We start from the raw sequence: 15,411 nt of genomic DNA, 5'->3' as shown, positions 1-15,411 counted from the left end.
TCTTTGATTTATCAGGGAAGGTCTACCCTCCAGGATATTTTAAGAACTGATTATTGGGTGTCAAATATGATCATGCTCTTGAGTAGACATATGCTCTTTCCCTTTAATCTGTCGTGGGCAGAATTATATCTACACATTTCTTCTATGAAACCAGTGCTCAGTTCTAGAATGAACACTACCAATTATTAGACTTTTACATGTATTTATTTATTTTGAGTGTGCATGTGTGTGCATGAATGTGCCAAAGCATGTGTGTGGAGTTGGAGCACAACCTCTTGAACAGATCCCTCACCAGATAAGCTGTACCTGGGCAAAATGGAATAAGAGAAAAATGCTCAATATAGTATGTTGCAGAGACTTGAAAATTAAAGCAACAATGAAACCAAAATACAGACAGCCGGAATACCAGGAAGGAGTGGAGAGACAGGAGCTCTCATTGGTTAATACTGAGAACTCAACACTGATACAACTACAGTGAAAGACAGTTTGCTTTGTTACAAAACTAACCATCCTTGGGCCATGTGCTCACAATCCCGCTCCTTGGTAACCACCCAAAGGCTTTCAAAGCTTTTGTCAATAGAAAAACATACACACTGTTTTAGCAGCTTTTTTTTTTTAAAAAATAATTCTACAAACATTGAAGCAATCAGCATGCCATTCATTAGGTGAATGGATCAATAAACTATGATATATATGTCCATATAGAGAAATATTACTTAGTCCAGAAAAAAAAATGAGATACCAAGCCATGGAAATATAGGAAGGGTTCTTAGGGCTTATTCCTGAGTCAGAGCTAATCTGAAACACTGCTTACTGTTCAACCTTATCTGTATCATGAAGGATGGAATCTTGATGTGATCTTGTCTCCTCCTTAAGGGCTAATCCAGTAGGACAGGTTAGCGGCCTGATGAAGGGACCACTAGTAAGAAGGCACATTCACCTTACCACAATGTGCTCTTTCCTCCCGGAATTCTGACCTCCTAGTGCAGTTCCTTTGCTGTGCAAGCGTGAGGACTTGACTTCAAATCCTGTGCAGCGAAGTAAAATCAGGGTGTGGCCCAGTGAGCACCTGAACCCCCCCCCCCCCCCCCCCCCCCCGCGCACTGTGAGGGGCGGAGCCAGGAGAACTGCAGGGGTTTGCTGGTCGGTCAGCCTAGCTCCAGTTCAGTGAGAAGCCTTGTCTCAAGAGAAAAAGGTAGAGGTTGACAGAGTAGGACAGCCAGTGTCCTCTCCTGGACGTGTACGTACATATCACATACATACACAAATTAACTTAATTAAAAGTAAAGAAACAAGGCAGGAGGATTTTTGGTTTGAGGCCAAACCAAAAAATAATAAATAAATAAATAAATAAAATAAAAAGTAAAGAAATCGCAGAAATTTTTAGATTTTTTTTGTTTTTGAGACAGGGTTTTTCTGTTGTTTTGGAGTTCTTGTAGACCAGGCTTGCCTCGAACTCACAGAGATCTGCCTGCTTCTGCCTCCTGAGTGCTGGGATTTAAGGCGTGCGCCACCACTAACCCGGCTAGAAAATGATTTTTTTTTAAATGAGGAAGCAAGGCAAAGGGTCTCCAGGAGCAGGCTTCGGAGTCGCTTATCTGCGAGACTCTGCCTGCGGGACTCCAGGACGGGCCTTTTGAATATTAACAGTGGCCGCTGAAAGAGCCGCTGTCATATGCCAGAGGCTGCCGCTAATTATCTTCAGTGAACGGTGTCATTTTAGTTTTCACAATAACTTCGCAAGTTCAGAGTAGATACCCTCGTTCTGAGACAACATTAGGGTCAAAAGGTTGCCAGGATTTGTTTCTGGCCTTGCAGCCAGAAGTCCCGAAGCCAGGATGTGAATCCCTGAATAGCTGGTTGGACTGCTCACAGGCTTCTGCTGGGAGCGCTAGCTCCTCTCATGAAACCTGAGGCACCTATTACCTCCTCCCTTCCTCTCCAGGGGGCTGCAACCAGAGATAACCCAAGCCACAAAGAGAATATCAGAGCCAAACCAGGTCCGTTAGACCCCCATGTCTGATCCGCTCCAAAACACAAAGTAAGGCAGGAACACAACAGAGAATCCCTTTAGGGAAGGTCTTGCTCTTTCCTGGGGAACTCTCTGCCACCCCACCGCCCCCTCCTCAGGCCCCATTCCAGAATCTTCCTTCCTCATCCTCTGCCCCCCATGTAGTCTCTGGGCTGAAGAAAAATGAGTCTTTCTCTGAGAGGGTAGAGAGCACAGTTTCCTGAGGATTGCTTAGATGCTTAGAGAAGGAGCAGCCAGAACACCACTAGGTCCGCATCTCCGGATCTCATACACCTGGGGAAGCCCTGTGTATAGATGGGCGTGGTGTAGGTCAGGATCCAGCAGCACTGAGTGTAAGTACTGCCTGGTGACTGGCTACTAACAGCAGCTTCCTTTTAAAAAGTATCTGCTCAGGGACTGCAGAAATAGCTGTGTGGTTAAAAACTGTGATGCTCCAGAGGACCCGAGTTGGATCCCAGCACCCGCACAGGCTGGGATGGACGTTCTTAAGAGTAACTCTAGACCCAGGGGAACTGAACTCCTCTGGCCCTCTGACCTCAATAGGCCCCCATACCCACAGACACAAGCACATAATTAAAAGTAAAATAAAAAAAATTAAAAATGAGCAAAAGCATCTATTCTGACAGACATTTCATTGGGAGGAGGGGTTCTTATACTTTTTAATTTAATATTCTCACTCTTTCAGTGGTCGGGCCTATTTTTACCAAAGAGGAGACTCGGATCCAGGATGAGAAGTCAGCAACCCAAGGACAGCAAGTCCTCAGGAGCTTGGGACTGGAACCTACCAAGGACCCAATTCTGTCGTTGCCTAGGAACAGAGGAGGGAGGAGCTGCTGGAGAGAAGGGAGGAGGGGACAGGGAGAGGGCAACCTCTCAGCAGCGCGCGCTGACGACAGCAGGTGATTTTTTTCTGCAGCGCGCACACTCTCAGCATCTTTTCTTGATCACCCCCCACCCCTTGCAGAAAAGGGTGGGGCCGCCTCTCTGCAGCAGAGACAGCGGCGGCGGCGGTTGCGGCATCACCAGGGGTATCGAGACGGCAGAGGCAGCTGGGCTCTCTGCTCTGTCTGGGTTGGAGGTGACCGCTGCCTAGCCCTACTAGGCGGCCCACTTGAACCAGACATAAAGGAGACATGAGCTTGTTTGCGGATCCTGCCCAGTCCTTTCTCTGCGCCATGGCTTAAGCCCACAGCCTCCCTGCCAAGCATCTCCTCACTCGGCCGGGGTCTCCACGACACCGTAGACGCAGGGAGGGCGCGCCCAGACGCCCTAGGCCTGGATTCTGGAACGCCGAGCCTCGCTCCCATCTGTCGCCGGCTACAGCAGGTTCTCTGCCGAAGGCGTTTGCAGCCGGTAATCGAGGGACTTTGCAGACTTTATTTCAGCTGTACCTCGTCCCTGGGTGCTCTTTGAGGGAGGAGGAAGAGACAAACGGCTGCTAAGGGGAGGGAGCAGTGGGAACCACATTGGCGGGTCTGGGTTGGGGTTAAAGGGAGACTGGAGGTTTGATTTAGGACAACTAAAAGAGAGAGACGACCGGTTTTGCACCTAGCATCATCATGGCGTGGCCGTGCATCACAAGGGCCTGCTGCATTGCCCGCTTCTGGAACCAGCTGGACAAGGCGGACATTGCAGTGCCGTTGGTTTTCACCAAGTACTCGGAGGCCACCGAGCATCCAGGAGCCCCGCCGCAGCCGCTAGCGCCGCTGCAGTCAGCGATAGCGCCCCCCTCGCGCGCTGTCGCCATAGAGACGCAGCCGGCCCAGGGCGAGTCGGATGTAGTTGCCCGGGCAACAGGGCCAGCGCCGGGGCCCAGTGGCGACCGCGAGACTGCAACCGCCCCCGGCCGCAGCGGGCTGGGTCTGGGCGCGGCCTCTGGCTCCACTTCCGGCTCAGGCCCCGCGGACTCGGTGATGCGACAGGACTACCGCGCTTGGAAGGTGCAGCGGCCAGAACCCAGCTGCCGGCCGCGCAGCGAGTACCAGCCCTCCGACGCGCCCTTCGAGCGCGAGACCCAGTACCAGAAGGACTTTCGCGCCTGGCCACTGCCCCGCCGCGGGGACCACCCCTGGATCCCCAAGCCGGTGCAGATCCCTTCGACATCGCAACCTTCCCAGTCTATTCTTGGGGTACCCAAGCGTCGGCCGCAGAGTCAAGAGCGCGGGGCCATGCAGACCTCTGCCGAAGCCCGGGACCCGGAAGGCGCTGGAGGAGCCGGGGTGCCGGCGGCGGGAAAGGCGTCCGGTGTAGACCAGCGCGACACACGCAGAAAGGCTGGGCCCGCGTGGATGGTGACTCGCAACGAAGGGCATGAGGAGTCGCCTCTGCCCCCGGCCCAGTCCCTGACCCAGGAGGGCGGCCCTGCAGCTGGAAAGGCCTCTGGTGCAGACCCCCGCGATACACGCAGGAGGGCCGGGCCCGCGTGGATGGTGACTCGCACCGAAGGGCATGAGGAGTCGCCTCTGCCCCCGGCCCAGTCCCTGACCCAGGAGGGCGGCCCTGCAGCTGGAAAGGCCTCTGGTGCAGACCAGCGTGACACACGCAGGAAGGCGGGACCGGCCTGGATGGTGACTCGCACCGAAGGACACGATGAGTCGCCTCTGCCCCCGGCCCAGTCCCTGACCCAGGAGGGCGGCCCTGCAGCTGGAAAGGCCTCTGGTGCAGACCCCCGTGACACACGCAGGAGGGCCGGGCCCGCGTGGATGGTGACTCGCACCGAAGGGCACGATGAGTCACCTCTGCCACCGGCCCAGTCCCTGACCCAGGAGGGCGGCCCTGCTGCTGGAAAGGCCTCTGGTGCAGACGAGCGCGACACCAGGAGGAAGGCGGGACCGGCCTGGATGGTGCGTCGCTCTGAGGGGCACGAGCAGACACCCGCTGCCCATGCCCAAGCCGCAGGGCCCGAAAGTGGCAAAGGGCGCGCCGTGGCAGATGCCCTGAATAGGCAAATCCGGGAGGAGGTGACGAGTACAGTGAGCAGCTCCTACAGGTGAGACAGGGGCAGCAGGTGATGCTGGTCACCCTCATCCCCCCCCCCTCTCTAGGACTACCTAGGGTTCACTTCCCCCCACTGAAAGTCTTGCATTCAGACCACGCCCTCTCCCTAGCCACGACATTCCAGAACGCTCACTACTCAGACTTCCCTGCCCCACCCTGTAGGCTGGTCCTTAACATTTTCCACCCTGGTCTTCCCAGCTCATTTTTTTGTGCCACCCCAAGACCACACTGCCCTCCCTGCTACCTAGTTCAGCACCCCACCTGCTCCACAGAGACCTTGTCAGTTTCCTCCCAGCTGAAGTGCCCTTTCCTCCTGCCCCACCCAATTCACCTGCTACCTGAGCCTGGATCCTGCTTTCCCCCCACACCCCCACACCCCCCGCGCGCCCCAGTTGGCTCCAGTGTCAGCCATTCACTTCCCAGTTCTTCCCAAGCAATCCTTTCTCCTTCCTAGTCCATTTTTTTCTCTTGGCCTCTTATTCACTCCCTCTCCCGGTTCCTGGCTGACACTCAAGCACCACACCCTTTTGGAGATTTCCCCACACGATCCTTACAAATGACTCTCCTCAACTACTGGTACTTTGAAGGCATTTCCCTCTGGCGTCTTTAGGAGCTTTGACACGTCGGGCTAGCTTCTTAACCTTCCTGGACCTCAAGATCTTATCTGTAAGATGTAATCAATAATAGTTATCTCAGTACTGTCCACACTAGGACATTTTCTGTACAGTTTTGAGTGTTGACTATATGCCAAATATTGTGCTGGCCATTGGGAGGATGGAAAGAAGTGACTCATGAGGACTGACCATGCCTGGGACACAGTGGTGTTTTTTGTTTCCATTATAATCTCCTACACGATGCCTTTTTGGTTTCTGATTCCTAGATCTCCAGCCCTCTTACATATGGAGGCAGCTTTTTTCCTGTGTTCAGTAGATGTGTTTCTTGTCCTCTCTGGCACATACACATTCCTTGTAAATGAATGTGTTCAAGGATGGAAATGTTCCCCGTTTTACATTTACACACACACACACACACACACACACACACACACACATTTCTAGAATTATGTGGGGCAGACTCAGCCTTCCAACCTACCTTCTCACCCTCCATCCATCCAGTGTCTTTTTCTGAATGTTTAGCTTTCAATCCTTCCTTTGTGTTTCAACCAACATCACTTAGCTGGTAGATCCTGATTGATTTGAACATCTAACGCCAAACTTGGGGTTCTGGGGAAGCAGGTGGCAAGTGAGTGAGCTAGTGGCGTCCAGGCATGGCTCTTCTTGGGGCCCTTCATCAGCCACATTCAGCTAGGTGCCTTTCCCCTGCAGGTGTGGGGAAGGTCTGTTGAGATAGTGTCTTCCGCCAACACTGTATGTGGCCTCAGGTCAGAACGATGGTCTTCTTCAGTGGACATGGCAAGCACCTCTTCACACATCAGAAGACTGGGAGGTCTAGAAACTCTCTTGTTAAGGCAAAAGTCAAACCCCTGCTTCAGAATTCCATGTCTTTGCGAGTTCTGTCCCCCCGCCCCCTAGCTATCTCTCTCTGGGTTAACTGGTATCACAACCATACTGGTCTCCCAGAATGGGTACATAACTTCCTTTCAAAGCTCTGGTTCAAGCAAGGGAGAAGCTCCTTTTTCTTGGACAGCCACAGGGAAGTGGGGTTTTCACAAAAATGTTTATACTAGAAATGGATGATCAAAGGAGAGAGGGGAACAAACAAGCTGGGGCGTTAAAGAAGCTCACAAAGAAAGACATGCCTTTCTGGTTCTGCCATGGTTTTCTCGCTCACAAGTCCTGGCTCATTATCTGAGAAGCCTGTGGGTAGCCTGACATCGGATTCCAGCCCCTTTCATCTTCCTGTTTCCATTCTGCCCTGCCTGGCGGGTGGAACCTTACCCACCACCCGCCAGGATCTTCCTCCTTCTGACCTTCCTAGAGATCATGCCAACTCAAGGTTCCCACACTGCCTCGGGTGATCCCGTTCAGTTTAGGTTGAACTGGCTGGAGTTGTTCTGTTTGTGGACCCTGTGTCAGACAGTCAAAAATGAGCTTGGCTCTCAGATACACCTCACTACCCATGTTGGTCTGCGCCTTTGTTCCATAGAGCAGTCTTCCTCACAGCAGAACCTCACCTGTAGTAGGCACGCCCTGCTTCATCTTTCCAATTACACAAATACTGGATGGTCAGACAGAGTAGGGGACACTGTTGATGCCAGTGAGAATGACGGCTTTTACCAACTACCGGAAGTCTAGCAAAATCACTCTTTCTGTAAAATATATACGTACGTATGGCTCTGTAAAATGCATACATATGACTTTGTGGCCATCGATGCCCTTTTGCTGTATTTTGAAACATGAAGAAAATGAGTCTTGCTAAAAGACATTTCTTTAATGAACAGTTTGAATTTATGACAAATTAGTTGTGGAATTTACTTTGTGACTGTTGTTGTTATTCCAGAAGAAATATTAATCAATTTTAGAGGAATGGACTTTGGTGAAAGCAGCTGTAAAGAAGTAATGTATTCTATAAATTAACATATATATGCTGTAGAGAAAAAATGTTTGGGATGTATGAGCCTATTTGGAACGTTGATTTTTTTTTTTTTTTTTTTTTTTTACCTTGCCTATTGTCTGGCATTCTTTTTCTTGCTATGATTCTGGATAGTTCCTTAATTTATGTGTGTTCCACGTCTAGTGTAGAGGGGCCTAATGTCACCATAGAAACCGAATTAGGCTCCACGTCAATGACAGTTTGATTTCTAGAACCTTTTCTTCTGCCGTTCCCCATAAATCACAGTGTGTTTACGCCATGGCAGCTGGTTCCTCTCCTGGGCTTTACAAGCGACATCCATCACTTGACAGCAGGGCGAGCAGTTTGCTTAGTAAAGAGAAAAGGACATAGGATCCATCATCTTCTCTACTGGTCTGTAATGGACATTTGATGTGCAGAATCGTATATATGCTAAGTAACAGTCAGTAAGTAACATCTGCTACCCTGGAATTCTCTGGTTTTGAGACGTTGTCCTTCCTGTTCAGCAGCCCAGCTGAGTCATAACCCATCACACCAGCCTGGGATTTTCGCACTCAAGTGGTGTCTGAGGTATCTTTGTCATTATTCATAATCATGCAATTGATAAAATTTTAACATATGCCTTTTACATAGATGAAACTATAAAACTGAGAACCGTGTCTTAAAGGTGGATTTTTATTGGGACGCCATTTGTGACATTCGACCCAGCATCCTCGATTAGGAAATAAGTCAGTCATAAGCAGGGGATTAAGATCCCTCTCCTAGTCAGCCCCATTGCCCTGGCTGTCAGCTAATAGGAATGGATGGGGTAGCAGGTGCTCCCTGTAGAAATGCTAATGACAAACCCTTCCTAGATGAAATCCACGGAGGCTCTGGGAGGTGGAATTAATAAAACAGAGGCAAAACACTTGAAAAATGAATGCAATAACAGGAACTCAGAAGTAAAAAGAGCCTTCGGTGCCTGCCTTCCAGCCCTGCATGAGGGTTGGAGAAGGCCCATCTGACTTGACTTTCTCCCTATGCACCAACTACACACGTCCCTAATTTTCTACTTCCCAAGTCATAGCAATGCCTCAAGACAGCCTTAGATACTGACTCTTCAGCACCTTCCTCGGTCCTGCCTTTCAGAAGGATTCCTTCCTTTTGACTCAGAATGTATTCTATGAACTCTTCTGTCTTAGCTCACTTGAATGTGCTTGCCCCCAGCTCCCAGCCCGTGAGGACTCAAAGAGAAGGGCTTTGCTTTGTCGTGTTCGTGTGCCTAATTCTGTGCCTGGATTTGCTGATCGTACGGGATTTGGGGGGCTTAGTGAAATGTTTACCCACCTATATTTTGATAAATTCCCTGCAGTTTCACATGGTTGAACTTAGAGCATGAAATGACCTCCAAACCCTGCTATACACCAACCAAGGTGCGGGGTACCAACAAGTACACTTTAATCCTACACAAGGAAGGAGATTGTGTCTCCTTTAACTGGAATAAAGACTGAATCATGCCAAGTTACACCAGAAGGCAATGTCACCCGGGAAAGGCCAGCGGGACACACAGGCCTCTCTGCCCAAGCCTTCACCTGGGGCAAGCACCTCAACCTTGCTGCACAGATGCTGATGCAGGGCCTGGAGAGAGGCTCAGTTAGTAAAGTGATCACTGGGCAAGCAGAGAGCCTGAGTCCAGATCCCCAGAACCCACATAAAATGTCATATGGGGCAGCATGTCTCTGCAACCCCAGCCCTGGAGCAAACAGTTACAGATGCCCGGAGCGTAACGGCCAGCCAGCCTAGCTGGATTCAGGAGTTCTAGGCTCAGGGAGGGACCTGTGTCAAAAATAAGGTGGAGCAAGACCAAGGAAAACACGTGACATCAATCTCTAACCTCCACATGCACACACATGGGAACACATACATTTTTTTTAAATGCTGATGTATATGTGTCCCACTCAGAAACTCTGATGCAGTTCATCCAGGGTATGGCCGTACATCTGAACATCCAGTCCATAACATAACAGCCTCTTCCTAAGTCAGGGTTCTCAGACTTCAGGCTGTGGAAGAACTGCCTAGCGAATTTCCCAAGCCCCAGATTCCTGGGCCATGTCCTCAGACATTCTACTGGGCAAGTTTAAACTGGAGCCCCCAAATCTATTCCTGTTGCTAAGTTAGACTTAAGGCTTTCTTTGGCAAAACACTACTGTTTTTAAGGGGATGAGTTGCCCTAATGCAAGCATGGTTTTTTATTCAAGTCTGTTGCATCTTTGCTTACATAATTTTTCTCCATATGATCTTATATAGATACATAATCTTACATGTAGTTTTTTAAAGTTTTATATTATCCTTTTTGCAGTTTAGTCTGTAGTAACCTCATTGGATTTTTTTATTTTTTAAAATTGTTCTTATTCAGCTATATATTTTTCTCTGCATCCCTCCCTTCTTTCTCCCTCTCCTTCTACTGTCTCCCATGCTCCCAGTTTACTCAGATCTTGTCTTTTTCTACTTCCCATGTAGATTAGATCCATGTATGTCTCTCTTAGGGTCCTTTTTGTTGTCTAGGTTCTCTGGGATTATAAATTATAGGCTTTTTTTCTTTATGTCTGTCTAAAAACCACTTCTGAGTGAGTATATATTATATTTGTCTTTCTGGTTCTGAGTTACCTCACTCAATATAATGTTTTCTAGATCCATCTATTGCCTGCAAATTTCAAGACGTCATTTTTTCTGCTGCTGTGTAGTACTCCATTGTGTAAATGTACCACATTTTCCTTATCTAGTCTTCAGTCAAGGGGCATTCAGGATGTTTCCAGGTTCTGTCTATGACAAATGGTGCTGCTATGAACATAGTTGAGCACGTGTCCTTGTGGCACCTCATGGGATTTTTTTATTTATTTGTAGAACGACTTAGGAATCAAATCCCCTAGGACTGGAGATTGGTGTAGCTGGAGAGATGGCTTAGCAGAGCAATTGCTGCTCTTGCAATGGACCTGAATTCCCAGCACCCATATTTGGCAACTCATAAGTACCTGTAATCCAGCTCCAGGTGATCTGACATGCACATGTTTAGAGACATGCACATATGTATGCATTAATAAAAATAAAACAAACCTTTAAAAAAAGCTTTCCCCTTCCCCTCACATGTGTGTCCCATACCCTTCATAAGGCTTGCCTTCCCCATTAACAGATGATGTCTCGCCAGGCGGTGGTGGCGCACGCCTTTAATCCCAGCACTTGGGAGGCAGAGGCAGGTGAATCTCTGTGAGTTCGAGACCAGCCTGGTCTACAAGAGCTAGTTCCAGGACAGGCTCCAAAGCCACAGAGAAACCCTGTCTCGAAAAACCAAAAAAAAAAAAAAAAAAAACAGATGATGTCTCTCCTCTAGCATGGAAGCGTCCCATATACTTGGGTGTCATTTCTGGACCCCTTGTTCTGTTCCATCAGCCTGAGCTAATGCCGCACTCGCATTTCCTCTTGTTTTTCTCTACCCTTTATTTATTGTTCCTTTTGTGAGGAGCACATTGGCTACATTTGCTAACGTATCATTGGTCGGACACATTTATTTTTCTAAGTTCATCTTGTGTTCCGTAACCTTATCACACGGTGATTAGTTTGTCTAGGGGATGATTATATATTTCTAGCAAGTGGTAATCTGTTGTTACACTTGCAACATGTCCGTGTCTTGTTTGTGCTGTGTTTTGGATTCGTTAGAATGTCTGGTGTTGTTTTGAGTGGTCTGGGATCATAGCTGTCTGTCGGGGGACACAGGACTGCTTCTGACATTTTATCATGGAAGATGGAGTCTGCTCTGTTTTTCAGAGACCAGGCTAGGACGCTTCTCCTTCACCACTCAAGTGGGTGGTCGTTTGATCCTGTTGATATCAACTGATGTCTGCTTTTACTTTTTAATGTTAATAGATTTCTTCCTGATACTAAGGCCTATTTATTGTCCTGGGATAAACCCTGCTTAGAAAAAAGAAATGATTTTATTATCCTGAGCTTGACTTGCTGTTTTTAAATTAAAATATACTAGCATGTGTATTTGTAAATGAAATTGGTCTGACATTTTCAATTTTTTCTGTATTGGATTCATGTAGTATTGGGGTGAGGTTATAAGATTGGCTGAATAGACTCCCCTCTTTTAAGTGTTTGGAACAAGTTGTGTAAGAGGGGTATTCCTTCAGTATTGGATCAGCTTCTCCTATTCACCCTTTGGACCTACTTTTTTCGTGAATATATTTTACTACAGTTTAGGTATCTTCAATGCAGGCTTTTTCTTATTTCTTCTTGAGCCAATTCCAGAAGTTCATATTGATATTTTCTGGTTTCTGATTTTGAATTTTATTGACATAAACTTGATAATCGCATTCTTTCAAATTTTTAAATATCTCTACCCGTAGCTTTGTCTTTTTCATACCTAATATTAATTTGTGCCTTCTCTCCTTTTTCAAAGTTAGTCTTTGTTTGTTTGTTTGTTTGTTTGTTTTTTGAGACTGGGTTTCTCTATGTAAGAGTCCTGGCTGTCTTGGAACTCGCTCTTGTAGACCATGCTGGCTTCAAACTCACAGAGATCCACCTGCCTCTGCCTCCCAAGTGCTGGGATTAAAGGCGTATGCCACCACCGCCCAGCCAAGACTAATCTTATTGAGATTAATTTTGCTTCTTTGTCTTCCCAAAGAATGAAATTTGGTTCAGTTGAACACCACCCAGCAGAAATAGAACTGTCACTTCCGTGATGGCCCTTGACCTGTCAGGCCTTGTGTGTCCTTAGGTTTCCAGACCACTGAAAGTACAGACTTTGTGCATGTTGGTCTTTCCCTCCATTTGGTGTTCCTCTTTTCAGGTCTCATTAATGTGTATGTTTTTAAGTCACCAAATGCTTGTGTCTATTATTTCAGGGCCTGAACTAAGTAAGTCCTGGGATGATGAAGCGGCCCTGGCTCGCAAGCGCTTGTGTTTAGTAGACAGAAATGTATGTGCTGTGCAGTTACTGTGCAGGGTCGGGTAGGGCACAGAAGGAGGAATGTAGTCCCCTGCTGGAGTGTCCTGAGTTGTGTGCTGAGCGGGCACTGACTGGGGAACGCTCAAGACCGGCTCAGGCCAGCTCCTTTATCCTATAAACAAAGGGAATCAGGTGGGAATTTTAGGAAAGGTGACTTTGCCAGAGGTGGGAAGGGTGGACTTGAGGGATAAGTCTGAAACCACCAGGGGCAAGGGGAAAAAAAGAACTGTCCAGATGAGAGATGATAAGATCTTCAGCAAGGTAGGCACACGTGTTGATGGTACAGGATAAGGTACCAGTGGGCAGGCTGCGTCTAGGACGTTCACTTGACGCCTGCTCCGTATGGCAGGGAAACACCGAGCCACTGAGTGAGCTGAACAGAGCAGTTTGGACAAGTTGAGTTGGCAATGTCTTCAGAAGGTTTACAAAGAGAGTCTTAGTAGAAAATGAAAACGGAAATACTGCTGGCACAATCACGTTATAGCATTCGTTCCTTTGCCCTGTGACTGAACAGCTCCTTCCTTAGATCTCGCCTAACAGAGATGAGCACAGGAGGTGTGTGCAAAAATGCATGTAGCATCCTCGCTGGAGAAACGAGCATAGTGCAAGTGTGCAAGAGCCCGCAGGTGATGGAGAGCATTATAGCAGGGTTGAGTGAGGAGGACAGCACTTCCTTCAAGATGGCCCGCTCTAATAGCTGGAGCCTGTGGGTACATAGGCAAAGGCGACTATGTAGCTAGATCTTGCAATGGAGAGAATAGCCTGGATAATCCCAGAAGACTGAGTCTGAGCACAGAAGAGAAACAGGTCAGAGAGATTCAGGCTCATGGTCTTGCTGCCTGTTTTTAGGTTTAAAGATGGGAAAGAGTGTGTCATAAAAAGGAAGCATGCCTTGAAGCTGGGGAAAAGGGCAAATGTGGGCTGCCCTGCACAGACCCAATGAAGACCCATTATCGATGACTGAACACCAGAGCTTCCTCCATAAGTTTGTGTGGGTTCTCTTCCCTCCTCCTTTTCCTCTCTCTCCCCTTGTGCACACTAGGCAAGCACTCTACCATTGAGCTACATCATCAGCCCTATTTTTTTCAGACCAGGTCTCAGTAAGTCACCCCAGTTGGCCTTGAACTCACTGAAGAAGGCCTTCGCTTGTGATCTTCCATCCTGCCTCGGCTTCCTAAGGAGTTGGGATTACAGGTCCCTTCCTCCAGGCCCGGCCTTGTGTTCTTCCGACCATTCCATTCTGACGGCTTGTTGTGGCTGCTATAGGAGACTGATACACAGAGACTTTCCATCTCAGCGTTGAGACGTTTTCAATGGACAATTCCTTCTCATGAAAGGCTGCCTTTTGCTTTTGCAGTGCAGGGTATTTGGCAACACCCCGGCCCTATTCATGGCCTCTACCCACGTCATGCCAGAGGTATTTCCTATCCTTCCCTGCCCTGGTTGTAGCAATAAAAGTATCTCCATAAAACACCTCCATGGCAGCAAGGATTTATTCCTAACTGAGAACCGTTGCTGTGTAGCAGTGAAAAAGACCATGACACACACTGATTTAGGTAGATCACAGACATAATGGTGAGTGGGAGAAAATAAATACAGCTGCATTTACTGCATGCCCCCTTTTATATGACGTTCCCACACAAGCGGGAATCTCTGATGGTGGTTAGAGTAGCTATGCTTTCAGTGAGGCTGAGGAACCTCCTGGGGTGTTGGAAAAGTCATGTCTTCTGTATGCGTGAGAATGCATTGGCCTACATGAGTCAGTGGTTAGGACATGTAGACTTCTAGGTGTATGTGTGTGTCTATTAACCAAAATACAAAGTATCTAAGTGAAGATAAAGTTTGATGCTCGGGAGAAAGAGCAGAACAGAAAAAGAAAGATTTGAACAACATCAGCCTGTTGGTGAGAACCAAGCCCAGAGAAGTTAGTCTGGGTGGGGGAGGGGAAGGGAAGAGAAGAGAAGAGAAGAGAAGAGAAGAGAAGAGAAGAGAAGAGAAGGGGAGGGACAGGAGGGGAGGAGAGACAGAGAGAAGAGAGGAGAGGAGAGGAGAGGAGAGGAGAGGAGAGGAGAGGAGAGGAGAGGAGAGGAGAGGAGAGGAGAGAAGGAGGCTGAGACCAGAGTTCGGAGTGCATCCATCTCCAGGGGCGGGGTGGGGTGGGTCAGTGAGTGACAGGCTGCTGGTTTCCATGCTTGGCTTCCCAGCTCAGGAGAGCCAGGCCCATCGCTGGTGGTCCCTGCCTCCTAGCTTCCCCCACAAGACACATTGAGTAGCCATAGTAAATAACGGCTCTCACGTATTCCACACCGACGTGTAATTATTCGCACATGAAGGCTTTCTGCAGGGTCAAGCCTAATGTGGGGTGGAAACTGTGCCCAGACCTCAGACCACAAAACCCTCAAGAGTCAGGGAAACACTACCTCATTCATTCTGCTGTGCCCCGTGGTCACCGTCCATTTCCTAGTGATGACTTCACAATGTCGGCCCGCTTGGTGGCATTGCCTACAGTGTATTTTCTCAGGCCTCCCACCTAAGGCTTTCTCGCAATTAAATCACAGCAATTAAAAGATAGAGCGAAAACTGCGAGTGAGCAGAGGCAGCACCGTGCTTCTGTCGCATTGCTGAGTGCTTGCTCACTCGGCCACTTGCTCTTGTGTCTTTAATTAGGGGCGTGTGCACATGCATGTGTGCACGTGTGTGTGTGCACGTGTGCTGTGCTTGTGCCAAAGGACAACCTTGGATATCACAGGTGAGGCCCAGCTTTGAGACAGGGTCTCTTACTGGCACCCGGAGACTGCTAATCAGGTTGGCATAGCTCGCCAGAAAACTTTTTTTTTAAGATTTTATTTATTTATTTATTTATTTA

At 48.4% G+C, this 15,411-nt stretch overlaps 1 protein-coding gene across 2 annotated transcripts in view; it reads left to right on the top strand.

Moving 5' to 3' along the window:
* The first annotated feature begins 2,941 nt into the window (after positions 1-2,941).
* Positions 2,942-15,411, top strand: part of Map6 (microtubule associated protein 6) — a 62,453-nt gene continuing 49,983 nt past the window's right edge. The window contains exon 1 of one of the 2 annotated variants that reach the window (XM_057755926.1): positions 2,942-5,021. In XM_057755926.1, the coding sequence (XP_057611909.1) occupies positions 3,592-5,021 (1,430 nt within the window). In that variant the 5' untranslated portion in view covers positions 2,942-3,591. The remainder of the gene's footprint in view (positions 5,022-15,411) is intronic. The other variant, XM_057755925.1, reaches the window with a different exon arrangement.

This window comes from Chionomys nivalis, chromosome 23 (assembly GCF_950005125.1).
Source record: "Chionomys nivalis chromosome 23, mChiNiv1.1, whole genome shotgun sequence".
NCBI lineage: Eukaryota > Metazoa > Chordata > Mammalia > Rodentia > Cricetidae > Chionomys > Chionomys nivalis.
The sequence above is the reverse complement of the archived record's forward strand: the minus strand, read 5'-3'. Positions and strand labels throughout refer to the sequence as shown.